The sequence below is a fragment of the Salvelinus sp. IW2-2015 genome, linkage group LG25, assembly GCF_002910315.2.
Source record: "Salvelinus sp. IW2-2015 linkage group LG25, ASM291031v2, whole genome shotgun sequence".
NCBI lineage: Eukaryota > Metazoa > Chordata > Actinopteri > Salmoniformes > Salmonidae > Salvelinus > Salvelinus sp. IW2-2015.
Genome location: NC_036865.1, coordinates 16241259 through 16263685, shown reverse-complemented (window position 1 = coordinate 16263685; position 22427 = coordinate 16241259). Strand labels below are relative to the sequence as shown.

Here is a 22427-nt window from a genome sequence, read left to right as displayed (position 1 = left end):
GCCCAGAATGAGCCTTATCTTCCAGTGACCTCGCTCTAAATGGGAGGCAAGGGGTCCTTGGGGTCCTGCTACTGTGGGGGAGGGAGGCAAGCTACAGAGCAGCACTCACGTCCTTTGGCGATGTGGGTCTCCATGTGGACCACATCTGCCTCTCTGTCTAGCCCAGTTTGTGCCCTGCAACATAGGAGAGAGAGTTGATGGAAAACAGAGACGAAAGAGGACAAGAGTGGGGGAGGAAGGTGCAAGGTGGAGGAAGAGGAGTTAGAGGAGGAGAATGAAAAGGGGGAAGAGGAGGACAGCAATTTAGAGGAGGACTAAGAAGAAGAAGAAGATGGGGAAGAGGGGGTGGAGGTGATGGAGGAAAAAGAGAATGGGGAAGGGGAGGAGGAAGAGGAGGAAGAGGAGGAGGAGGAAGAGGAGGAGGAAGAGGAGGGGGAAGCGGAGGAGGATGATGAGGAAGAGGAGGGGAGGAGGATTAGGAAGAATAGGGGGCGGAGAGGATGAGGAAGAGGAGGGGGAGGAGGGGGAGGAAGAGGAGGGGGCAGACAAGCGATTTAGAAGTAGGGGGATGGCCTTAAGAGGACAGTGGTAGCCTGTGATGGACAGCCTTATTCTGTGTTTCGCTTTACAGCACAGACAACACATCTCCATTTCCTGTACGCCAACTTCCAATTTGCGCCAGCCTCAGCAATTCATCTTAATTTGTGATAGCGTAAACAAAGAGAGACAGAAGCGGGAAAGCCTCCACACTACACAATTACTTAGGTTTGTGGTGCTCTCTTTCTCTCTCTCTCTCTCTCTCTCTCTCTTTCTCATTTTTAACATGGCATAAAGGAAAGGTAAACTCTATTATATGTTACTATTCTAAAAACATTATATAGAGGCAAAAACATGTAATGCATTTAGTAAATACAAGCAGTTAAACAATTCATCCGTGAAACCATACATTTTCCAAACACATTATAGTCTTGTGTGGGGTGCTATTAGTCCATTCATGCTGTCCTTATTCATCAATTGTTTTGCTGTTCATGTGGGGAGGGTGTCCTCCAAACAATGTCCTTTCTTTTTCAGCCTGAGAGGCACTTGGGTTTGACACATAACGTGACTGACTGGGATAAACTGCATCACATCAATATGCCTTGTGTACGTGCACTTGAAATTACAGAATGACAACTAGCAAAAACAACATGTTATTCTTGGGCTTTAGAAAGAGGAGTCCATTATTCCCAGCTACGTGATATGGGTTCAAGTACTGTAGGTTGGTTGTCATAATCTGTCAAGACCTGTTTTGACAGACACTAGTAAATCCATCTGACAGAGTTCAGTAGGGATCCATACATAACCTCCATTTACTAATTAGGAAAATTACTTTTGACCACACACTGAAGTTGGTCATTCAATTTMCATTATGATTTAGTTTCTGTTTTTATCTTCACCAATTCGGGGCTAAAAGACAATGTGCTTTACATAATATTTTTCAAGATAGCTGCAAGATAGCATTTCTAATTTGCATATGAGATTCTATATAAGATACAAATGCTAAAGGAGTGTTTTCCCGAAAGGACTGTTYCTAAATGAATATTGACAAACATGGGCAGGAATGAAATCATACCAGAAGAACCGGCCAGGAGTTACATTCTCACTAACCAACTGCCATTTTCTTCCAAAATCCATTGTGCTGTACACCTGACAAAACATGAATTTGATCAAACATTGTTACATCATGTCTGTATATTCCACCTTTACAATTATGTTATGCAGAACAAGTGATGAAAGAGCAAAATACAAAAACAGAATTTCTATCTTTCAACTTTGGACTTCTTTCAACTTGAAAGACTTATTTTCCATTCAACATGGAAATAAAAGTCCTACCGCTTAGCCTACCTTGTTGTCAGGACTGCTAGCCAGCAGCCAGTTTTCCTGAGTTGGATGAAACAGCAGACCGTCCATGTAGAAGTTAATGGGATACTTCTCGAAGCTGGCACCTTCATCCGAGCTGATGAGTACACTTTGCTCCAGCTCTGGGTCGCTAAGCATCATTATCTAAAGTACAAAAGGAAGAGAAACAGAGTATAGATTATAGTGCTCAACGGAGGATATGATTGCATGATGTCATTGTGCAGCATTAGGAATAAACAGCAGCATTAAAGCATTTTTGATTAAAGTAAAAGCGACATGATGTACCAACATCCTTTTCAATAATAAACTGATCAACAAAACATTACAGCTTGTTGTAAACTATCTTAGTGTTTTTTTAGTATGGTAGTTTTAGTGAGGTAGTTAGTCATTGTGGGGTAGTTATAGTAGGGTAGTGTGGGGTATAGTAGAATAGTGTGAGTGTGGGGGAGTTAGTAAGGTGAGGTAGCAGAAATCTGTATAAACTGGTGTCTGGGTAGGATTATCGATTGGCACTAGGAACTAACCTGGGTGTTCTGTGTTCTTCAATGTGAATATACCAAGAATGACAATGTTGAAATATACCAAGAATGACAATGTTGAAATATACCAAGAATGATGCTGATAATAAATGTTGAAATGTTCTTTGGAGTCCTTGTCCTGGTCCCTCTAACTGGAGTTAACATCATTCCAGAAACTTCAGTCTTTACTCAACAATACTCTATAAACTTTACTTTAAGATGGTCCTACAAGCCACCATCAGTTTACTTATTTCACTGGATGCCAGAGTATTTCTGGTTTAGCCAACGCTACTGAGACAACAAAGGAGTTTACTAAAGCAGAGAGAGAGACCCAGGCTAAGGAACAGCTGAATAAACATGTAACATTCTGGTTTTCACTGGAGTCCTTCACCATGGAGATGTGATACAAACCTTTCTCTTGTTGGTTGGGCAGACGTATAGGCAAGCCAAGGTTGACCCAACCTTTTTATTCAGTTTAATATAAGTGCTCCCATAGTCCACTGATCTGTGAACAGTAAAGAAGACCATGTAAGGAACACAGTATGAGTTGTTCTCCATTGATATGGCTGGAGTAAGTCTAATACTTAGATATCTTTTGAAGTGCAGAGCSTGTGGTTTAACAGAAACGTGCCCGGCTGCTGCTCTTACCACATACAGTGCATTCAGAAAGTATTCAGACAGGATTCAAACAGGATCCACCTGAGCTCAATTTCAAGTCTCATAGCAAAGGGTCTGAATACTTATATAATACTTAAATAAGGTATTTATGCTTTTGCTTTAATACATTTGCAAATATTTCTACAAAYCTATTTTTTCTTTGTCATTATGAGGTTTTGTGTGTATATTTATAGGGATTTTTTCAAATGTAATCTATTTTAGAATAAGGCTGTAATGTAACAAAATGTGGAAAAAGTCAAGGATCTGAATACTTTCCGAATGCACTGTACTTACCCCATCGGAGACCAGAGTTCAATCCCTGCATTTTCCCTTCTGACTCTCTCTCCAACTTACCTGTTTCCCCCTCTGTTACATTGCTGTCTAAATCAGGGATGGGCAACTTTGATCGGGGCCACAAAAAAGTGCGTCAGCATACCCACATCCACACATGCAGCCATTTTAGCGGCCATCTTCTTGACAGCAGAGAGAAAAACGTTTTCAATTTCCTGCAATTTTACACATTTTGCCATGGGGAGGAGAGACGATTTTGCAATTTTATAACAAATGTCATGTAATTCTACTCATTTTGCCATGGTTTCTATCCACAGTTTTATGCGAAAAAAGTAATAGCATATGAAAARAATCACAACAGCTGTGATGAAAACGGGAAGTTTCGGTACAATTTTATAAAACCCGACAGATGGACCAGTGGCGCAGTGGTCACTACAGATCCTGGTTTGATCCCAGGCATGTCGCAGCCGGCAGCGACCGGGGACCCATGAGGCGGCGCACAATTGGCCAAGCGTCGTCCGGGTTAGAGGAAGGTCCATATGGGAGTTGCAGTGATGGGACAATACRCCTTTATGCGCCAATATTGATAATAACCATCCCCCAAAGGTGCGGACTCCGACCGCAAAACCTAACTTTGAGTTTGGCGAGGATATGGTGTGTGGTCCTCCCACTACGACTTGGGAAACAATGTGGTTTATTAGGCTGAAGAACATTTTCATTATGATGAACTTCACAGGGTGGTGAAAGTGCACAGTGATCTTGATGCTCCTTTCCAATACATATTGAAGGTGTAATTCTGGTGACAAGATTATCGATGCTTGACTGCTGCTGACAAAAAATATATATTCCATATATATTATTATCCATAATGATCCCATAATGTAGAGTAGCCTAGCCACACAGCCTCTCTTTACTATATCTGCCAGCTGTTGAGCGCACATGCTGTCACGGGCGTTAAAAGAAGAGGACCAAGGTGCAGCGTGGTGAGCGTACATTTTCYTTTTATTCATAAAAATGATGCCGAACAAAACAATAAACACTACAAAAACAAACCGTAAAGCTAAAGGCTATGTGCCCTAAACAAAGTGAACTGCCCACAAACACAGGTGGGAAAAAGGGCAGCCTAAGTATGGTTCTCAATCAGAGACAACGATAGACAGCTGTCCCTGATTGAGAACCCTACCTGGCCAAAACATAGAACTACAAAACATAGAACATAGAATACCCACCCCAACTCACGCCCTGACCAAACCAAAATAGAGACATAAAAAGGATCTCTAAGGTCAGGGCATGACAGTACCCATCCCCCAAAGGTGCGGACTCCGACCGCAAAACCTAAACCTATAGGGGAGGGTCTGGGTGGGCATCTATCCGCGGTGGCGGCTCAGGTGCGGGACGCAGACCCCGCTCCACCACTGGCTCACCCTACTTTGGTGGCACCTCTGGTGCGGGGACCCTCGTCGTCGACCCCGGACTGGGGAYCCTCGTTGCGGGCCCCGGCCTGGGGACCCTCATAGCGGGCACCGGACTGGGGACCCTCGCTGGAGTCTCCGGACTGGAGAACGTCGCTGGAGGCTCCGGACTGGAGGGCGTCGCTGGAGGCTCCGGACTGGAGAACGTCGCTGGAGGCTCCAGACTGGAGAACGTCGCTGAAGGCTCCGGACTGGAGGCCTTCGTTGGAGGCTTCGTGCCATGACTCCTCACTGGAGGCTTCGTGCCATGGATCATCACTGGAGGCATCTTGCCATGGCTTCTTGCCATGGATCATCACTGGAGGCTTTGTGCCATGGATCATCACTGGAGGCTTCTTGCCATGGATCATCACTGGAGGCTTCGTGCCGTGGATCATCACTGGAGGGAGGAGACGTATGGGCAGTCTGGTACGTTGAGCTGCCACAGGGCTCACCAGGCTGGGGAGACATACARGAGGATCAGTTCTAGGCGCAGACACAGGACTCACCAGGCTGGAGAGACATACAAGAGGCCCTGTCCTTCTGGGGACAGGCACAGGATACACTGGGCCATGGAGGCGCACTGGAGGTCTTGAGCGTAGAGCCTGCACAACCCGTCCTGGCTGGATGGTTATTTTTGCCCTGCAGATGCGAGGCGCTGGCACAGGACGCACTGGGCTGTGCAGACGCACCGGAGACACAGTGCGCAGAGCCRGCGCAGGATATCCTGGGCCGTAGAGACGTACTGGCGGCTAGATGCGCTGAGCCGGCATCCTCCGACCTGGCTGGATGCCCACTCTAGCCCTGCCCATTCGGGGAGCTGGAAGGTAGCGCACCGGGCTGTGCACGMGCACTGGAGACACCGTGCGCTCCACCGCATAACACGGTGCCTGACCAGTACGACGCTCGCCACGGTCAGCACGGGGAGTTGGCTCAGGTCTCCAACCGGACTCAGCCACACTCCCCGTGTGCCCCCTCCCAATTGTTTTTGTTGAGCTGCCTCTCGGGCTTCCTTGCTAGCCGTGTCCCTTCGGAACGCTGCCGCTCTGCTCTTGCTGCCTCCAGTTCCTCCCGTGGACAGCGATACTCCCCAGCCTGCCTCCAGGGTCCCTTACCGTCCAGGATCTCCTCCCAAGTCCATGAATCCTGGACACGCTGCTCCTCCTTACCAAGCTGCTTGGTCCGTTGTTGGTGGTAAGTTCTGTCACGGCCGTTAAAAGAAGAGGACCAGGGTGCAGCGTGGTGAGCGTACATTTTCCTTTTATTAATAAAAATGACGCCGAACAAAACAATAAACACTACAAAAACAAACCGTGAAGCTAAAGGCTATGTGCCCTAAACAAAGTCAACTTCCCACAAACACAGGTGGGAAAAAGGGCAGCCTAAGTATGGTTCTCAATCAGAGACAAYRATAGACAGCTGTCCCTGATTGAGAACCCTACCCGGCCAAAACATAGAACTACAAAACATAAAACATAGAATACCCACCCCAACTCACGCCCTGACCAAACCAAAATAGAGACATAAAAAGGATCTCTAAGGTCAGGGCGTGACACATACCCAGACCAGAGTAGGCACATTTGCTATTTAACGCAACAGTTTTTGTGACAAAGCTATTGGTAAATGTTGAAAATGCGATGGAAACACATTGCATTTTACATTTGTATTCGGTACATGAAAACGTACACGAAAAAGTACATTTTGTGTGCATTAGTCATCACGCAGTCATTTTTATCTGCAACAAGTCAGTTTGGTGGAAACACACCACAGGTGGGAAAATGTGAATTTTTTCTTCATGCACATTTTAGAATATTCACATGAAAATCTGTTGCCAATTGGATGTGACTAGCTAGTGACTGAAATAACAAGAGAACAACTGCTGATGCACAACCAAATTTCTAAATTGCGCCTTGTGTGCTAAAAAAAGATGTAAGGACAGTCTCTTTACATTTGATTACATTACATTCTTTCATATAATGAAGTACCTTTCAGAATTCAGTTAAACTCTGTTGTGCTTCAACTTGGTGAATGAAGTGTATTTTGTCTGGTAAGTTATTTAATTGAATGAGTGTACGATTGACCTAAATTCCTGAAGCGCTTTATGAGATAACATATTTAAGCTTCTATGTCCACACAGTAGGCTATGCTGAATTGCCCCCCAGAAACAAACAAATGAAAGACATTAAAAGACATTTGCTTCTCTGAACGTTCTCTGTCCCTTATCTACAACTCCTAGTGTTGTTCCATAACAAGGGTAAATATGTCTCCCTCCCTCTCTATTCTACATAGTTATATTACACTCACCAAACACACAACCCACTCGTCTCTCTCAGTTCTACCTGAGCGCCCCCAAATGTAATTTCATTGCATAATTGGATAGAAACCCAGGGYCTGCTATCGCTGCTTTTGCATTAAGCTGGATCATTCCATTGGCTGTTGAGACCATTTGCAAAGGTTTCCTCCTCAACTCTTTTGTATTTGTGTCTTAGAGCTCTTCATTGCGGTTGACAAATATCCCCAACTGTATTTGGAAAGACGRCGTCGTAAATGACGTTATTACAGTGGGAAGTTCCTTCACTAAGGGAAGCAGTCATTACTTTAAAACATGTACTGCAGGAGATGCTTGTTAAGATACCTTTCGTGAGGCACCAATTGATCTTCCCATTGCCATCCAGAGTGCCCCGGGGCTATATCCATAAATCCTTTATCGTATTATTACAGATATCATTTACTCTGTTTCTTTTCATAACATTCAAATGCTTTCCTTTTTTAATATCATACTAAGAGCCTTGCCGCATCCCCTGAGGTAGAGTCTAATTTACTGGCGGTGCTATTGTTAACCAGACACCTTGATGATGGAAGACCTGTACACAATATTGGCCTTCAAAACGTGTCAAGTCGGGTGTAAATCTTAGCGGTGCCTCTAGTGAAACAGAAATTAATTTGAGTCTCTCTGCTTGGTGAACTGATGGTCTTTTTGTCAGGTGTATTTTCAAAATGAAATGAGTTTCCTGTGGGCTTAGGAAAAGGTGAGAGGAAAAAATACAAGAGACCGTATCAGCCTCCATAWAATCCTTAATGAATTCCATTCTTATTTATGATGTGACAGCATACAGTAACTCAACATACGATATAGGGTGAATGGATTGGTTGGCCTGCAGTTATTGCATGTACTGTGTGTATTGGCTCTGCAACAAATGGTTAGGGGCATTATTCAATCAAAACCAACATCAGGGAATTTCCTGGATGAGGAAAATCAACATTGACCAATAGCAAGGTAGTTGAGATAAGGCAGGTAGCCTAGTGGTTAGAGAGTCGATTTGAATCCCGGATCCGATGGGAAAAATCTGAGGGGAAGTGAGCTAGCAGCCGGAGGGTTGCTGGTATCTAATCCTTGATGCCGTTGTGCCCTTGAAGAAGGCACTTAACCCCCCACAACAGCTCCCCGGGGCACCCAACARTGGTGTAGTGGAGGATAAACACAAAACACAGTTCATCCACTTTTCCCCCCAATAGTTTACCCACCTTTTGTGGAAAAATGCATTGAAAGAATAGGAAGAGTTACTTTTTTCACCTGGACTGGCGATCACAGTTTATCCAGCTATTTTATTACCGCTGCTTCACTGGCGCCCAGGGTGGCAGCCCCCTGCCCCCCGCACCTCTCCAAAACGTGTACAGTGCATTCGGAAAGTATTCAGACCGCTTGACTTTTTCCACATTTTGTTACGTTACAGCCTTATTCTAAAATGTATTAMATTAAATGTTTTCTTCATCAATCTACACACATTACCCCATAATGAAAAAGMAAAATCAGGTWTTTAGAAATGTTTGCAAATGTATTAAAAATAAAAACATAAATACTTTATTTACATAAGCTGTCAGGAGGGGTCAGTGGAAGCAGGTAGCTGACTAGTGGTGACTATTCAGCTTGATGGTCTGGGGGTAGAAGCTATTGGCTAATCTGTTAGTTTTAGGCATGATACTCCTGTACCACCCACTTCTGAGTGATTTAAGCGGGGAGAACAGGCCATGACTTGGGAGGTCCCTGATGATCTTCTTGGCCTTCCTGCAACACCTGCTGTTGTAGGTGTCCTGGAGGGCAGGCAGTGTGCACCCAATGGTGCGTTTGGCTGAGCGTACCACCCTCTGTAGTGCCTTATGGTCAGCGACGGTGGAGATGCCGTACCATGCTGTGATACAGCCCGACAGTATGCTCTCAGTGGTGCTCCTGTAAATCACTGTGAGGGCTCTCGGGGACAGAASACATTTCTTTAGCCTCCGGAGGTTAAAGCGTCGCTGTCGTGCCTTCTTCACCATGGTGTCCGTGTGGTTTGAACATTTCAGCTCCTTGGAGATGTGTATGCTGAGGAACTTGAAGTTTTTGACCGCCTCCACGGCGGCCCCGTGGATGAGGATGGGGACGTGCCCAGCCTGATTCCTCCTGAAGTCCATAAACAGCTCCTTTGTTTTGCTGATGTTGAGAGAGAGGTTGTTTACCTGGCACCACACCATCAGAGTGCTAACCTCCTCCCTGTAGACCACCTCGTTGTTGTTAGTAATCAGGCCTACTACTGTCGTTAGCAAACTTAATGATGGAGTTGGAACTGTGTGAGACCACGCAGTCGTGGGTATACAGGAGTACAGGAGGGGACGCACGCTTGTGGGGCCCYGTGTTGAGGATCAGTGTGGAGGAGGTAATGTTGCATACCACCGGGGGGCGGCCCGTCACAAAGTCCAGGACCCAGTTGCATAGGGAAGAGTTCAGTCCCAGGGCCGTGAGCTTTGTGGTGAGCTTAGAGGGCACTATGGTATTGAAGGCCGAGCTGTAGTCGATGAACAGCATCCTTACATATGCATTCCTCTTGTCCAGGGGGGTGAGGGCAGTGTGCAGTGCAATGGGACAGTAGGCAAATTGGAGAGGTCGAGTGTGTCAGTGAGGAAGGAGTTGATATGGTCTTTGACTAGCCTCTCGAAGCACTTCATGATGACGGAAGGGAATGCTAATGGTTGGTTGTCATTCARTTCAGTTACTTTCCCTTTCTTGGTCACAGGGATGTAAGTGAACATCTTGAAGCAGGTGCGGATAACGGCCTTAGCTAGCGAGTGATTAAAAAAGTCAGAAAACACAACAGCTAGCTGGTTTGCACACGTGGCTAGGGTGCTGTCTGGGCCGACAGCCTTGCAAGGGTTAACACATTTGAATGACTTACATATGTCTTCCATGGAAACCGTAAGCACGTAGTCCTCGTTGTCCTCAGGGACTCTCCTCGGAAGCTCAGAATGTTCTTGCTCGAAGCGTGAGAAAAAGGTATGTAGCTTGTCCGGTAGGGCGGTGTTGGTGTCTGTGACGTGCCTGGCTTTCTTTTTGTAATCAGTGATTGTTAGGAGCCCCTGCCACATACGCCTCGCATCCAACCAGCTGAATTGCTCCTCCACTTTGACCCTATACTTGTTTCTCGCCATCTTGATAGATCTGCGTAGGTCGTATTTGTAATATTTAACCATACAATCGTCCACGTTCACCTTGCCGTGTTCATAAGCAGCATCTCTCTCCTTCAGTTTCCCGACAAGGCTGCCATCAATCCACAGTTCTTGATTCAAATACATTTTGAAAGACAGCATCGGTATCACATCATCTATGCATTTTTGATGAATCCAGTGACGGAGTTGGCATATTCATTGATGTTATCCCCAGAGGCAACCCGGAACATATTCCAGTCCACGTAATCAAAGCAGTCTTGGAGCATGGATTCTGATTGGTCAGACCAGCATTGTACAGACCTGAACACCAGAAATTCCCTCTTGAGTCTTTGTTTGTAGGCAGGGAGAAGCAAAATGGAGTCATGGTCAGATTTGCTGAAAGGAGGATGGGAGATTATACCCATGTCAAAAAGGCATGTAGCAGTGGACCAGCATAGAATCTCTGTGAGGTGGACAGTAACAGCACGGTTCTTAAATTACTTTTGTTAAAGTCCCCCACAATAATGAACGCTGCCTCCGTGTACACGGTCTCCAGTTTTTTCAGGGTCCAATGAAGATCTTTGAGAACATTTTTGTTGTAGGCTTGTGGCGGAATGTACACAGCCATGGCRATAATACTGAGAGCTCTCTTGGAAGGTAAAAAGGGCGACATTTGATGACCAAGTATTCCATGTCGGGAGAGCAAAAGCTCTCAAGTTCCTGCACGTTTCCCCCGTCGCACCACTTGTTATTGGTCATAAAGCAGAGCCCTCCKYCTTTGTTCTTGCCAGAGAGCCCTTTTCCTATCCGCTCGATGAACTGTAAAACCAGCTGGTTGTATATAATTCATTTGGATGTTGGAGGAAAGACAGCTCTTTGAAAAACAGAGTATGTTAAAGAATCTGATGTCCCTCTAGAAGGAGATCCTCGCTCTGAGTTCGGCAAGTTTATTTCCCAATGATTAAACATTGGCGAGTAGTATGCTCAGTAATGAAGGACGGGTTGCCCAGTGTCTCAATCTCACTAAGCCGCCCCCCTCCCCCCGTCTCCCTCTCCGACAGCGTCTTCGTTTCCTACTCTCCGGTAGGACTCCCAGGCAACCCGGGGCCKCACAGGAGAACCATTGTTCCACTGTCTCCGGGAATTTGGGAAGGTCGGGGTAGATGGTGAGTACCGAGCTGTGTGCTAGTCGTTTGAACAGACAGCTTGGTACTTTCAACATGTCAATACCTCTCTCAAAGACAAGTAGTGATGCAGTCAATCTCTCCTCTTCTTTGAGCCAGGAGAGATTGGCGTGCATGTCATTGATGTTAGCTCTCTGTGTACATTTAAGGGCTAGCTGTGCAGCTCTGTTATGGGCCAAATGTAATGTGCCTATGTTCCTCTTTGTGTCACTTGACCATATGACTGGGCAGTAGTCCAGGTGCGACAAAACTAGGGCCTGTAAGAATTGTTTTGTTGATAGCAATATCAAGAAAGCAGGGCAACACTTTATTACAGACAGACCTCTACCCATCTTAGCTACCATTGCATCAATATGTTTTGACCATGACAGTTTACAATCCAGGGTTATTCCAAGAAGTTTGTAGCCTTATCACATGTAAAATATATAAAATAATCAATTGAAATGAAATWATTTTTCAAATAGAATGATAAAGCTGTCAAACATTATCCTAAATATAAACCATCAACTTAGTGAATAACATTGGTGTTTAATATGAGGGTTTCAGCAAACAATMTCCTTTATTTWATWTTTTTTACACWCTTTCATTTATTTTACTATGTCAGTATGTCTTTTTTGTAAATGTTTCGGCTCCAAACTGGTGGCAGGTCTGAAAAAAGTAAATAGTTGGAAGAGATGCAGTCAATTGAAAATAATGCCATTGATGATTACATGCTTTTTAAATTAATTACACGACTTTATCTTGAACCATATGGTCTATCCACTAAAAARGTATGGACAATATGGACACAGATATAACAAATAGTAATATTATAYGTGAATAYWTTTTTTAAAAGTTATTCAAGCATAAATTACAAAATCTACCATAGATTACCTGTTAATTACCAAAATTAGAGAACAGAGCCCTACAGTAGGTTCAGCACATATGAATTACAACATGTTCATGAAGTCTTACCTCCACAGAGAACTCTCAGTGAAAGCACCCAAGTTAAAGTCATACTGCTTCGTCAAGGTCAGGATCACCTAAAAATAACAACAAAAGCACTTTAATTATATGCAATTGCAGGCACATCTACTGTACGTCTGCAATCAAGTTCACTTACAACATGTATTACCTGTGTCTAACAGCATGAAATATCCACTATGATTGCTACATTAGCATAAAATATCATCTTCGTAAGACAGCACAATGACAAATGATCCACAAGTTGTCTAGATCTGCCAGTCTGTTGGATGCAATGATCTGAACAGCCATGCAAGCTGTCAAGTCGTGTGACAGTCCCTCAGCGGATTCAGAAAATTGTTCAGTGAACAACAAAATGAAGTACAGCCAGTCCTCCCACCTTTCTTTCTCTCATTCGCTCAATCTCTAACTCCCCTCTCTTTCTCCTTCTCTCTCTATCCTTCAAATATATAAAATCAGATAACTTTTCATAGTGCAGACTTCAACTTAAAAATGTGAACAGTCAGTATTCAACCAATAATGTGTTGATTTAGGTTTTCTAGTTCTACAAGCATTCAATTGCTGTAGTACTAGTTATGGTTGCACTGTACAAGTACATTATTTTGCTCTTATGTTGTTTTGTCTTCACAGTGGATGGGCACACAAAGTGTTTGTGGGAAGGGAAATATTGGCCATAAATGTCTACACATTCACAGAGGGCAGTGTGAAATGGTGTTCAAATGCATTATTGTCACTCCAATGGCATTATAAAGTTATTTTGGGAATGCTTAAGGTGCATGACAGATGATAGAGGGGTCAGACAGGAGAGAGGAGAAGGACTATACAACGGCAATTACTAAAATCATACAAACGCGTGTTTTCTACTAGAAATGAGGTGTTTGAATTAAAATTATATGGTTTTTAGTACTTCACAGTCTCTGAAATTATGTTTTCTTGAAAGAAGAAATCATTCTGGCCATTTTACAAAAATACATTTAAATAGATCATAGTAGTAGTCATGCCAAAATGACTGAAAAATTACAGAAAATGATGCCTTCATTGTCTCTTGCCTATGACTTTCAGGCCCCTCCCAATTGAATTGTAGTTTCACAGTTGAGCAATTTACTAAAAACAAATTCCATGAACATTTGGTTTAATGCTGAATAAAACTCTTAATTTACCAGAGATTGAGTTTCCATTTTTTATTGAAGGAGAAATGTACAGATTATTTAATSACTTTCTGAGCATTTAAGTAGCTAGCTCTTAGCTAGCTATACTGCATGTGAGGGAAAGGGATCCACACAGAGGAGTTGCATGTGATGTGACTTCACCAAAGCACATCATTGGCTCCTCTAAGGACCCCCCTTCTGTAAAAAGTAATGGTGTTTTGTATTTTTCCATTTAGAAAAGCATGGATGTCTCAACATTTTCTGATAAAGGTATATTATATATATATAAAGGTATATTATATTTAATAAATATATATGTATGTTTAATAGAGGTATATTATATAACTCAAAATAAATATTTATATTGTAGTACCAGTCAGAAGTTTGGACACACCTACTCATTCCAGGGTTTTCCTTTATTTGTACTATTTTCTACATTGAAATAACACACATGGAATGATGTACTGCAGTTAACCCACTGTTCATAGGCCATCATTGAAAATAAGATTTTGTTCCCACCTGGACAAAAGGAACATCTATGTGAGAATGCTATTCATTGACTACAGCTCAGCGTTCAACACCATAGTGCCCTCAAAGCTCATCATTAAGCTAAGGACCCTGGGACTAAACACCTCCCTCTGCAAYTGGATCCTGGACTTCCTGACGGGCCGCCCCCAGGTGGTGAGGGTAGGTAGCAACACATCTGCCACACTGATCCTCAACACTGGAGCTCCCCAGGGGTGCGTGCTCAGTCCCCTCCTGTACTCCCTGTTCACCCACGACTGCATGGCCAGGCACGACTCCAACACYATCATTAAGTTTGCAGATGACACAACAGTGGTAGGCCTGATCACCGACAACGAYGAGACAGCCTATAGGGAGGAAGTCAGAGACCTGGACTGGTGGTGCCAGAATAACAACCTATCCCTCAACGTAACCAAGACTAAGGAGAATATATTGGACTACATGAAAAGGAGCACCGAGCACGCCCCCATTCTCATCGACGGGGCTGTAGTGGAGCAGGTTGAGAGCTTCAAGTTCCTTGGTGTCCACATCAACAACAAACTAGAATGGTCCAAACACACCAAGACAGTTGTGAAGAGGGCACGACAAAGCCTATTCCCCCTCAGGATCTAAAAATATTTGGCATGGGTCCTGAGCTCCTCAAAWGGTTCTACAGCTGCAACATCGAGAGCATCCTGACCGGTTGCATCACTGCCTGGTACGGCAATTGCTCGGCCTCCGACCGCAAGGCACTTCAGAGGGTAGTGCGTACGGCCCAGTACATCACTGGGGCAAAGCTGCCTGACATCCAGGACCTCTACACCAGGCGGTGTCAGAGTAAGGCCCTAAAAATTGTCAAAGACCCCAGCCACCCCAGTCATAGACTGTTCTCTCTACTACCGCATGGCAAGCGGTACCAGAGTGCCAAGTCTAGGACAAAAAGGCTTCTCAAGAGTTTTTACCCCCAAGCCATTAGACTCCTGAACAGGTAACCAAAGGGTTACGCGGACTATTTGCATTGTGTGCCCCCCCCAACCCCTCTTTTACGCTGCTGCTACTCTCTATTTATCATATATGCATAGTCCCTTTAACTATACATTCATGTACATACTACCTCAATTGGCCCGACCAACCAGTGCTCCCGCACATTGGCTAACCGGGCTATATGCATTGTGTCCCACCACCCGCAAACCCCTCTTTTTACGCTACTGCTACTCTCTGTTCATCATATATGCATAGTCACTTTAACCATACCTACATGTACATACTACCTCAATACGCCTGACTAACCGGTGTCTGTATACAGCCTTGCTACTGTTATTTTCAAATGTCTTTTTACAGTTGTTTTATTTCTTTACTTACCTACACACACACATACCTTTTTTYCCGCACTATTGGTTAGAGCCTGTAAGTAAGCATTTCACTGTAAGGTCTACACCTGTTGTATTCGGCGCACGTGACAAATAAACTTTGATTTGATTTGATTTGATTTAGACCGGTGGAAATCTGTCCTTTGGTCTGATGAGTCCAAATTTGAGATTTTGGGTTCCAACCGCTGTGTCTTTGTGAGACGCAGAGTAGGTGAATGGATGATCTCTGCATGTGTGGTTCCCACCGCGAAGCATGGAAAAGGAGGTGTGATGGTGTGGACGTGCTTTGCTGGTGAGTCTGTGATTTATTTAGAATTCAAGGCACACTTAACCAGCATGGCTACCACAGCATTCTGCAGCGACACGTCATCCCATCTGGTTTGTGCTTAGTGGTACTATCATTTGTTTTTCAACAGGATAATGACCCAACACACCTCCAGGCTGTGTAAGGACTATTTGACCAAGAAGGAGAGTGATAGAGTGCTGCATCAGATGACCTGGCCTCCACAATCACCTAACCTCAACCCAATTGAGATGGTTTGGGATGAGATGCACTGCAGAGGGAAGGAAAAGCAGACTGTTGGAAAAGAATTCCAGGTGAAGCTGGTTGAGAGAAAGCCAAGAGTGTGCAAAGCTGTCATCAAGGCAAATGGTGGCTATGACGCCGTTGACCTTAACAAGGGCCCCAGGATCAGTGGAAGAAAAATAGCCCAATAACATCAAAGCTCCACCGGCACACCAGTATTTTCTGCATATGCATTGTTCTTTCTAAGGCCAAACCCACCATTTGTGTGCAGGGTCAAATAGGCCAACGGCCAATGGTGTAAAGTACTTAAGTAAATGTTGTGGGTGTTTCAGGGGAAGGGGGTATATCTGACCTCCATCATCTAGAACGTGACTATGGTTAATCAAATCTCCCCATTTCTGCCCATTTTTTTGCTCGGTTTTGCAGGCCTTCTCATACAGCTGCAACTATATATGCATTCGTAAATCGAGACCTTTCTTGAGTTGGCCTCTGGGATGGTGCAACTGTTAAGAATCTGAGTCTATGGTTGTTGTGGGGGAAAGGGGTTGAGTGTGTATGTGGGTGTGTGTGTATCCCAACTGTTGCGAGGGAGTAAAAGATGTTAGGGACAATATACGATGATTCACAATAATTGTTTGCTAATATAATAATTCCTTGCCATAATGTAATTTTGGTAATGGCGAGACTGGTGAGAGGTAAAATCTTTTGCATAAATTGCCCACATTACTACAAATATGAATAGCTAATTATGGAAAATAAGATAAACAGGATTTTTAAAAATATACACATATATATATACAGTACACACATATATTTTTTAATGGCTATATGTAATACAAATCAAGGTGAGGGTGATGGAAATGCATTTGGCGGTTGATCTGCTTCTGTTCTGTGGGTGACACTGTGTGCTCTTTCCAAAGGATGTGTCCCGGTCTATCCGGGGCTATGGGATCCGGGGTGGTCTGCCGGGCTGACAACCCAACTCGGGATGAGGAGGGCTTTTAGCGGGTGGAATAGTGGGGACCAATTGGACGTTTACTTAGTAGCAATGCAAATATCATGGTACAGCTATAGACACTCAATCATCATGTTACTTTTTAATGGTACGTTTACAAACATATATTTTGATAAACATAATTGAATCTTGTGTCTCATTATKGTAAGTGGTGAAATAAGTATAGCCAGTTATAATTGTAATGGCCTAGCAGATAATAAGAAAAGACAATCAGTATTTACCTGGCTAAAAGAGAAGGAATATAATATTTATTGTTTACAGGAAACTCATTCAACAATTTWAGATGAAGTTTTGTGGAAAAAGGACTTGGGGGGGGTGATGATATTAATTAACAKTAATTTTGATCCAAATKTTTWAATTGTCCAAACAGATCATCAARGTAGATGGATTATTTTAAATATGTTATTGGACAATAAACAGATATGGCTTATTAACCTATACGGTCCAAATAATGATGATCCAAGCTTCTTTGAAAATATATATAAGAATTTATCAACTCTACACTATGGTGGGGGATGTTAATACCTYTATGGACCGTAAAGGAWATCACACTACAAACTATCACCCTCRGGCACTTAAGGAAATCAGGAATGTCATGGATATATTGGAATTAGTGGATATGTAGGCTTAAATATCCTGACCTAGTGAGATATACATGGCGGMGGCTTAATCAAGCTAGTCGTCTTGATTACCTTCTTATGTCATTCTCTCTGGCACCAAAAGTTAAAGTGTTGATAGGGGACAGAATGCGGTCGGATCATTACATAATTGGCATATATATTACTCTTACAGAATTTCCACGTGGGTGAGGATATTGGAAATGTAATCAAAGCCTACTGGATGATAACTTGTTTATAACTAGGACAGAATAATTTGTAACTTACTCTTTCTGACATAATATAGGTACAGCAGATCCCCTTATTGTATGGKACACTTTTAAATGTGCCTTTAGAGGCCATGCAATTCAGTACTCATCTATAAAACAAAMGCAATTTAGATAAAAAKAGTCCATATTAACAAAGGAAATTGAAGGACTAACAGTCCAGTTAGAATAAGAATAAGTCAGAGGAAAAACAAAAATAAATGGAGGAACTTATTCAAGATCCAGTGTAATATTATAAAAATAAAGCAAACTGGATGGAATATGGGGAAAAATGCACCAAATTCTTTTKCAATCTTCAACATAGAAATGCTACCAAAATGTATTGAAACTTGTTACGAACAGTGCAAACTGTCTCGAACCTGAATAGAAAGAGTGGGAGGGATAAATACACTGGGGAAAACAAGCAACACCTGGAGGGGGTGGAGACAATTACGAGGACAGGTGAAAACAGATCATGGTGTGACAGAGCCAGTTTGCGCTGTTCTGTGAAGGGAGTAGTACAACAAGATCTTCAGTTTCTTGTCAATTTCTCGCACGGAATAGCCTTCATTTCTCAAGAACAAGAATAGACTGACGAGTTTCAGAAGAAAGGTCTTTGTTTCTGGCCATTTTGAGCCTATAATCGAACCCATAAATGCTGATGCTCATGATMCTCAACTAGACTAAAGAAGGCAAATTGTATTGCTTCTTTAACCAGAACAACAGTTTTCAGCTGTGCTAACATAATTGCAAAAGGGTTTTCTGATCATTAGACTTTTAAAATTATAAAAGTGGATTAACTAACACAACGTGCCATTGGAACACAGGAGTGATGGTTGCTGATANCAAAAGGGTTTTCTGATCATTAGACTTTTAAAATTATAAAAGTGGATTAACTAACACAACGTGCCATTGGAACACAGGAGTGATGGTTGCTGATAGTGGGCCTCTGCACGCCTATGTAGATATTCCATAAGAAATAGTCATTTACAACATTCACTGTATTTCTGATCAATTTGATGTTATTTTAATGGACCAAAATGTGCTTTTCTTTCAAAAACAAGGACATTTCGAAGTGACCCCAAACTTTTGAACGGTAGTGTATATGGGGGTGTCACACCCTGGCCTTAGTTATCTTTGTTTTCATTATTATTTTAGTTAGGTCAGGGTGTGAAATGGGGAATGTATGTGTTTTGGTTTGTCTAGGGGTTTGTACGTTTAATGGGTCAGGGTCTTGTCTAGGTGTTTGTATGTCTATGGCTGCCTAGATTGGTTCTCAATTAGAGGCAGCTGTGGTTTATTGTCTCTGATTGAGAGACATATTTAAGGCAGCCATAGGCATTTGGGTTTTGTGGGTAATTGTCTATGTTGTACGTTTGTAGCTTGTGTGTGCACTTACGTTTATAGCTTCACGATCGTTTGTTGTTTTGTTTAGGTTTATTATAGTGTTCGTTTCGTGTTTTTCTTTATTCTCAAATAAAAGAGAATGTATTTTCCACACGCTGCGCCTTGGTCCACTTCTTCCGCTCAAGACGATCGTGACAGGGGGATACAACCTTCCCAGCTCTGCAGATTTTGCTGCGAGGAGGCAGAGCCATTAGATCATTTATTTTGGTACTGTCCATATGTAGCTCGTTTTTGGTCACAGGTCCAGGAATGGCTGAAGAATTGCAACATTTACCTTGAACTAACATTGCAGATAGCAATACTGGGTGATTTGAAAAGTCATAGTCAATCAATAATATAATAATTATTTTAGCAAAAAATGTTTATCTTTAATTTACAATCTGTAGTAGCTATGAGAATAGAAAGGTTCAGTACTTTTGTGAAGCATCACAGCACAGTTGAAAAATATATGGCAAATAGAAATCCAAAATGGATGGTGTTAAGAGGTTGAATGGAGCTGAAGGGTGGGACTAATAACAACAACATAACCAATGCAAAATGTATAAAGGTTCAGACATTTTGTGAAATAGCACAGCAGCAAATAGAAATCAAACTGGATGGACATCAGAAATAGAGGAAGGACTAAAAACAAACAAAATATAACTATTGCAAAATAGACTGTGTCTGTAAAATGTGTATAAACTGAAGGTAGAAGCCTAAGTGTTATTGTTTATTAGTTTACTCCAATTGGGGGAGGGGTGGTAGGGTTTGCAGGGAAAGTGAAGGTGTATTCTAAAAAATCTGTGGGTATGTACGTATCTATGTATATGGATATATATATTTACCCCCCCAAAAAATGGGGGATTGGAAATGATGCAGACAATTACATTGATGGAAGAAACAATCTATCCGCAATATTAAAACTGATCCACCCCATTAAAAAAATTATAATAATAATAATTAAGTACTTATTTAAGTACTACTAAGTAGTTTTTGGGGGTATCTGTACTTTACTATTTATATTTTTTATTACTTTTGTTTTTACTTCACTACATTCCTGAAGAAAATAGTTTACTTTTTACCCCGTACATTTTCCCTGACACCCAAAAGTTACACATTACATTTTGAATGCTTAGCAGGACAGTAAAATGGTTAAATTCACTCACTTATCAAGAGAACATCCTTGGTCAGCCCTACTGCCTCWGATCTGGCGGACCCACAAACACAAATGCTTTGTTTGTAAGTTATGTCTGAGTGTTGGAGTGTGCCTCTGGTGATCCSTATATTGAAAACACAAACAAATGGTGTCGTCTGGTTTTCTTAATATAAGGAACACTTTTACTTTTGATACTTAAGTATATTTTAGCAATTATTTTTTATTTGACCTTAATTTAACCAGGCAAGTCAGTTCAGAACAAATTCTTATTTACAACGATTTACATGTACTTTTGATACTTAAGTATACTTAAAACCAAATACGTTTAGACTTTTACTCAAGTAGTATTTTACTGGGTGACTTTCACTTAAACTTGAGTCATTTTCTAATAAGGTATCTTTACTTTTACTCAAGTATGACAATTAGTTACTTTTTCCACCACTGCCAACGGCATCATGAAATTTCCCAAGTACCAAGACATTTGAGTCAAAAACCGGGAGTCTGAAACTTGGCCGGAAGTGGATCTTACAGAGAGAGAGGGATCAAACCAGGGTCTGTAATGACGCCTTGAGCACTGAGATGCAGTATCTTAGACCGCTGCGCCACTCGGGAGCCCTAAATAAATGAGTGAGTGAGTGAGTGAGTGAGTGAGTGAGTGAGTGAATGAGTGAGTGAGTGAGTGAGAGAGGGAGAGAAGTGGGGGATAGAGAGTGAAGTGGGATAGATAGTGAAGGGGGATAGAGAGAGGAAGAGAGGAAGAGAGGGTAAAAGGGGGGATAGAGAAAGAGAGAGTGAAGGGGGAGATCGAGAGAGAGGGAGAGAGATAGAGAGAGTAGAAGATAAATATCAAGAGAGGAGCAACAATGTGCCGTAGCATCATGAATAAAAAATGGGGACTGAAAGAGAGGTCGAAAGCTCAATTACAGTGAGTTTAAACACATTAACCTTATGGGACCCATAGAACGAGTCATTAAACCAAAGAAGCCACACAAGAGTTAAAGAACAATGCCATGCCTCCAGCCCGACTCCAAAATGCTAAAAACCCAATTGACCCACAATTTACCCATCAAACGACGGCTCTGCTAGGCATGGACTATCTCCATTCCAGGTTAATTAACCAATCAAGGAGAAAGATAACCATTTGCATAACTAAATGCGCCATGTCTGCAAGGACCAACACCAGAGTCAGAATCAATTTGGAATATAGATTTAGTTAAATGGCTCTGATGTTCGAACTAATTGCCTCTTTGAAAAACACGAGGAGGAAAAAATGTCCACCAAACAGTGTAGCCTACACTCKTTGAAAAAAAGGTTCCAAAAGGGCTCTTCGGCTGTCCCTATAGGATAACCCTTTTTGGTTCTAGAATGGATAGTACATGAACCCAAAAGGGTTCTACCTGGAACCAAAAGTGTTCTACCTAGAACCAAAAAGGCTTATTCAAAGGGTTCTCCTATGGGGACAACCGAACAACCCTCATCCCAAAAATGCTAGGAGTGTAGTATTCGTTTCTTCATGTTTTGCTGGTTATGATGGGTCAGTGGCAAGGGAGCCTGATACTTCGCATGGTAAATTACATCTGTCTGTAATAAGATKTCAACTGCCAACTAAACCTCTTTCTGGAGGGAATATAATGACGCCATATCATWTCACACCAAAAGGCATTGGTTGTCCTTCATTTTAACAGCTTAAGTGACGCCAGAGGCATGTGTGGTGACAATTACATTGTGACATCATTGTCATAAGTTTCATGATTTCACCCACCATTAGCCTAATGAAGAACAAATCATACAATTCCATGTGAGATGATCTGTTGATTTGGGGGTAATTGACCCTAACACAAGTGTCAGGCCAAGATTTGGGTTCAGGCTAAGCATCCATTACCAAGTCAATGCTGTCTAAATTGTGAGAGCATTTTCCACATATCTGTTGTTTCTCCCCATTGGCTTCATGACTGTTAACTATACTGACCCATAGAATTAGGTCAACAGCAATCCACCGCAGGGCAGCATGCTGCCCAGGCAGATAACTAGAAGGAG

General features: G+C 42.6%; 1 protein-coding gene across 2 annotated transcripts in view; it reads right to left on the bottom strand.

The window, feature by feature from the left end:
- The window catches only part of LOC111952051 (VPS10 domain-containing receptor SorCS3-like), a 54367-nt gene that overhangs the window by 18836 nt on the left and 13104 nt on the right, over window positions 1-22427 (bottom strand). For both annotated transcript variants that reach the window (XM_023970490.2, XM_023970491.2), the window contains exons 2-6: window positions 12415-12482; window positions 2829-2922; window positions 1885-2043; window positions 1613-1686; window positions 110-174 (exon numbers count right to left, since the gene is read on the bottom strand). In XM_023970490.2, coding sequence (XP_023826258.1) covers window positions 110-174; window positions 1613-1686; window positions 1885-2043; window positions 2829-2922; window positions 12415-12482 — 460 coding nt within the window. The remainder of the gene's footprint in view (window positions 1-109; window positions 175-1612; window positions 1687-1884; window positions 2044-2828; window positions 2923-12414; window positions 12483-22427) is intronic.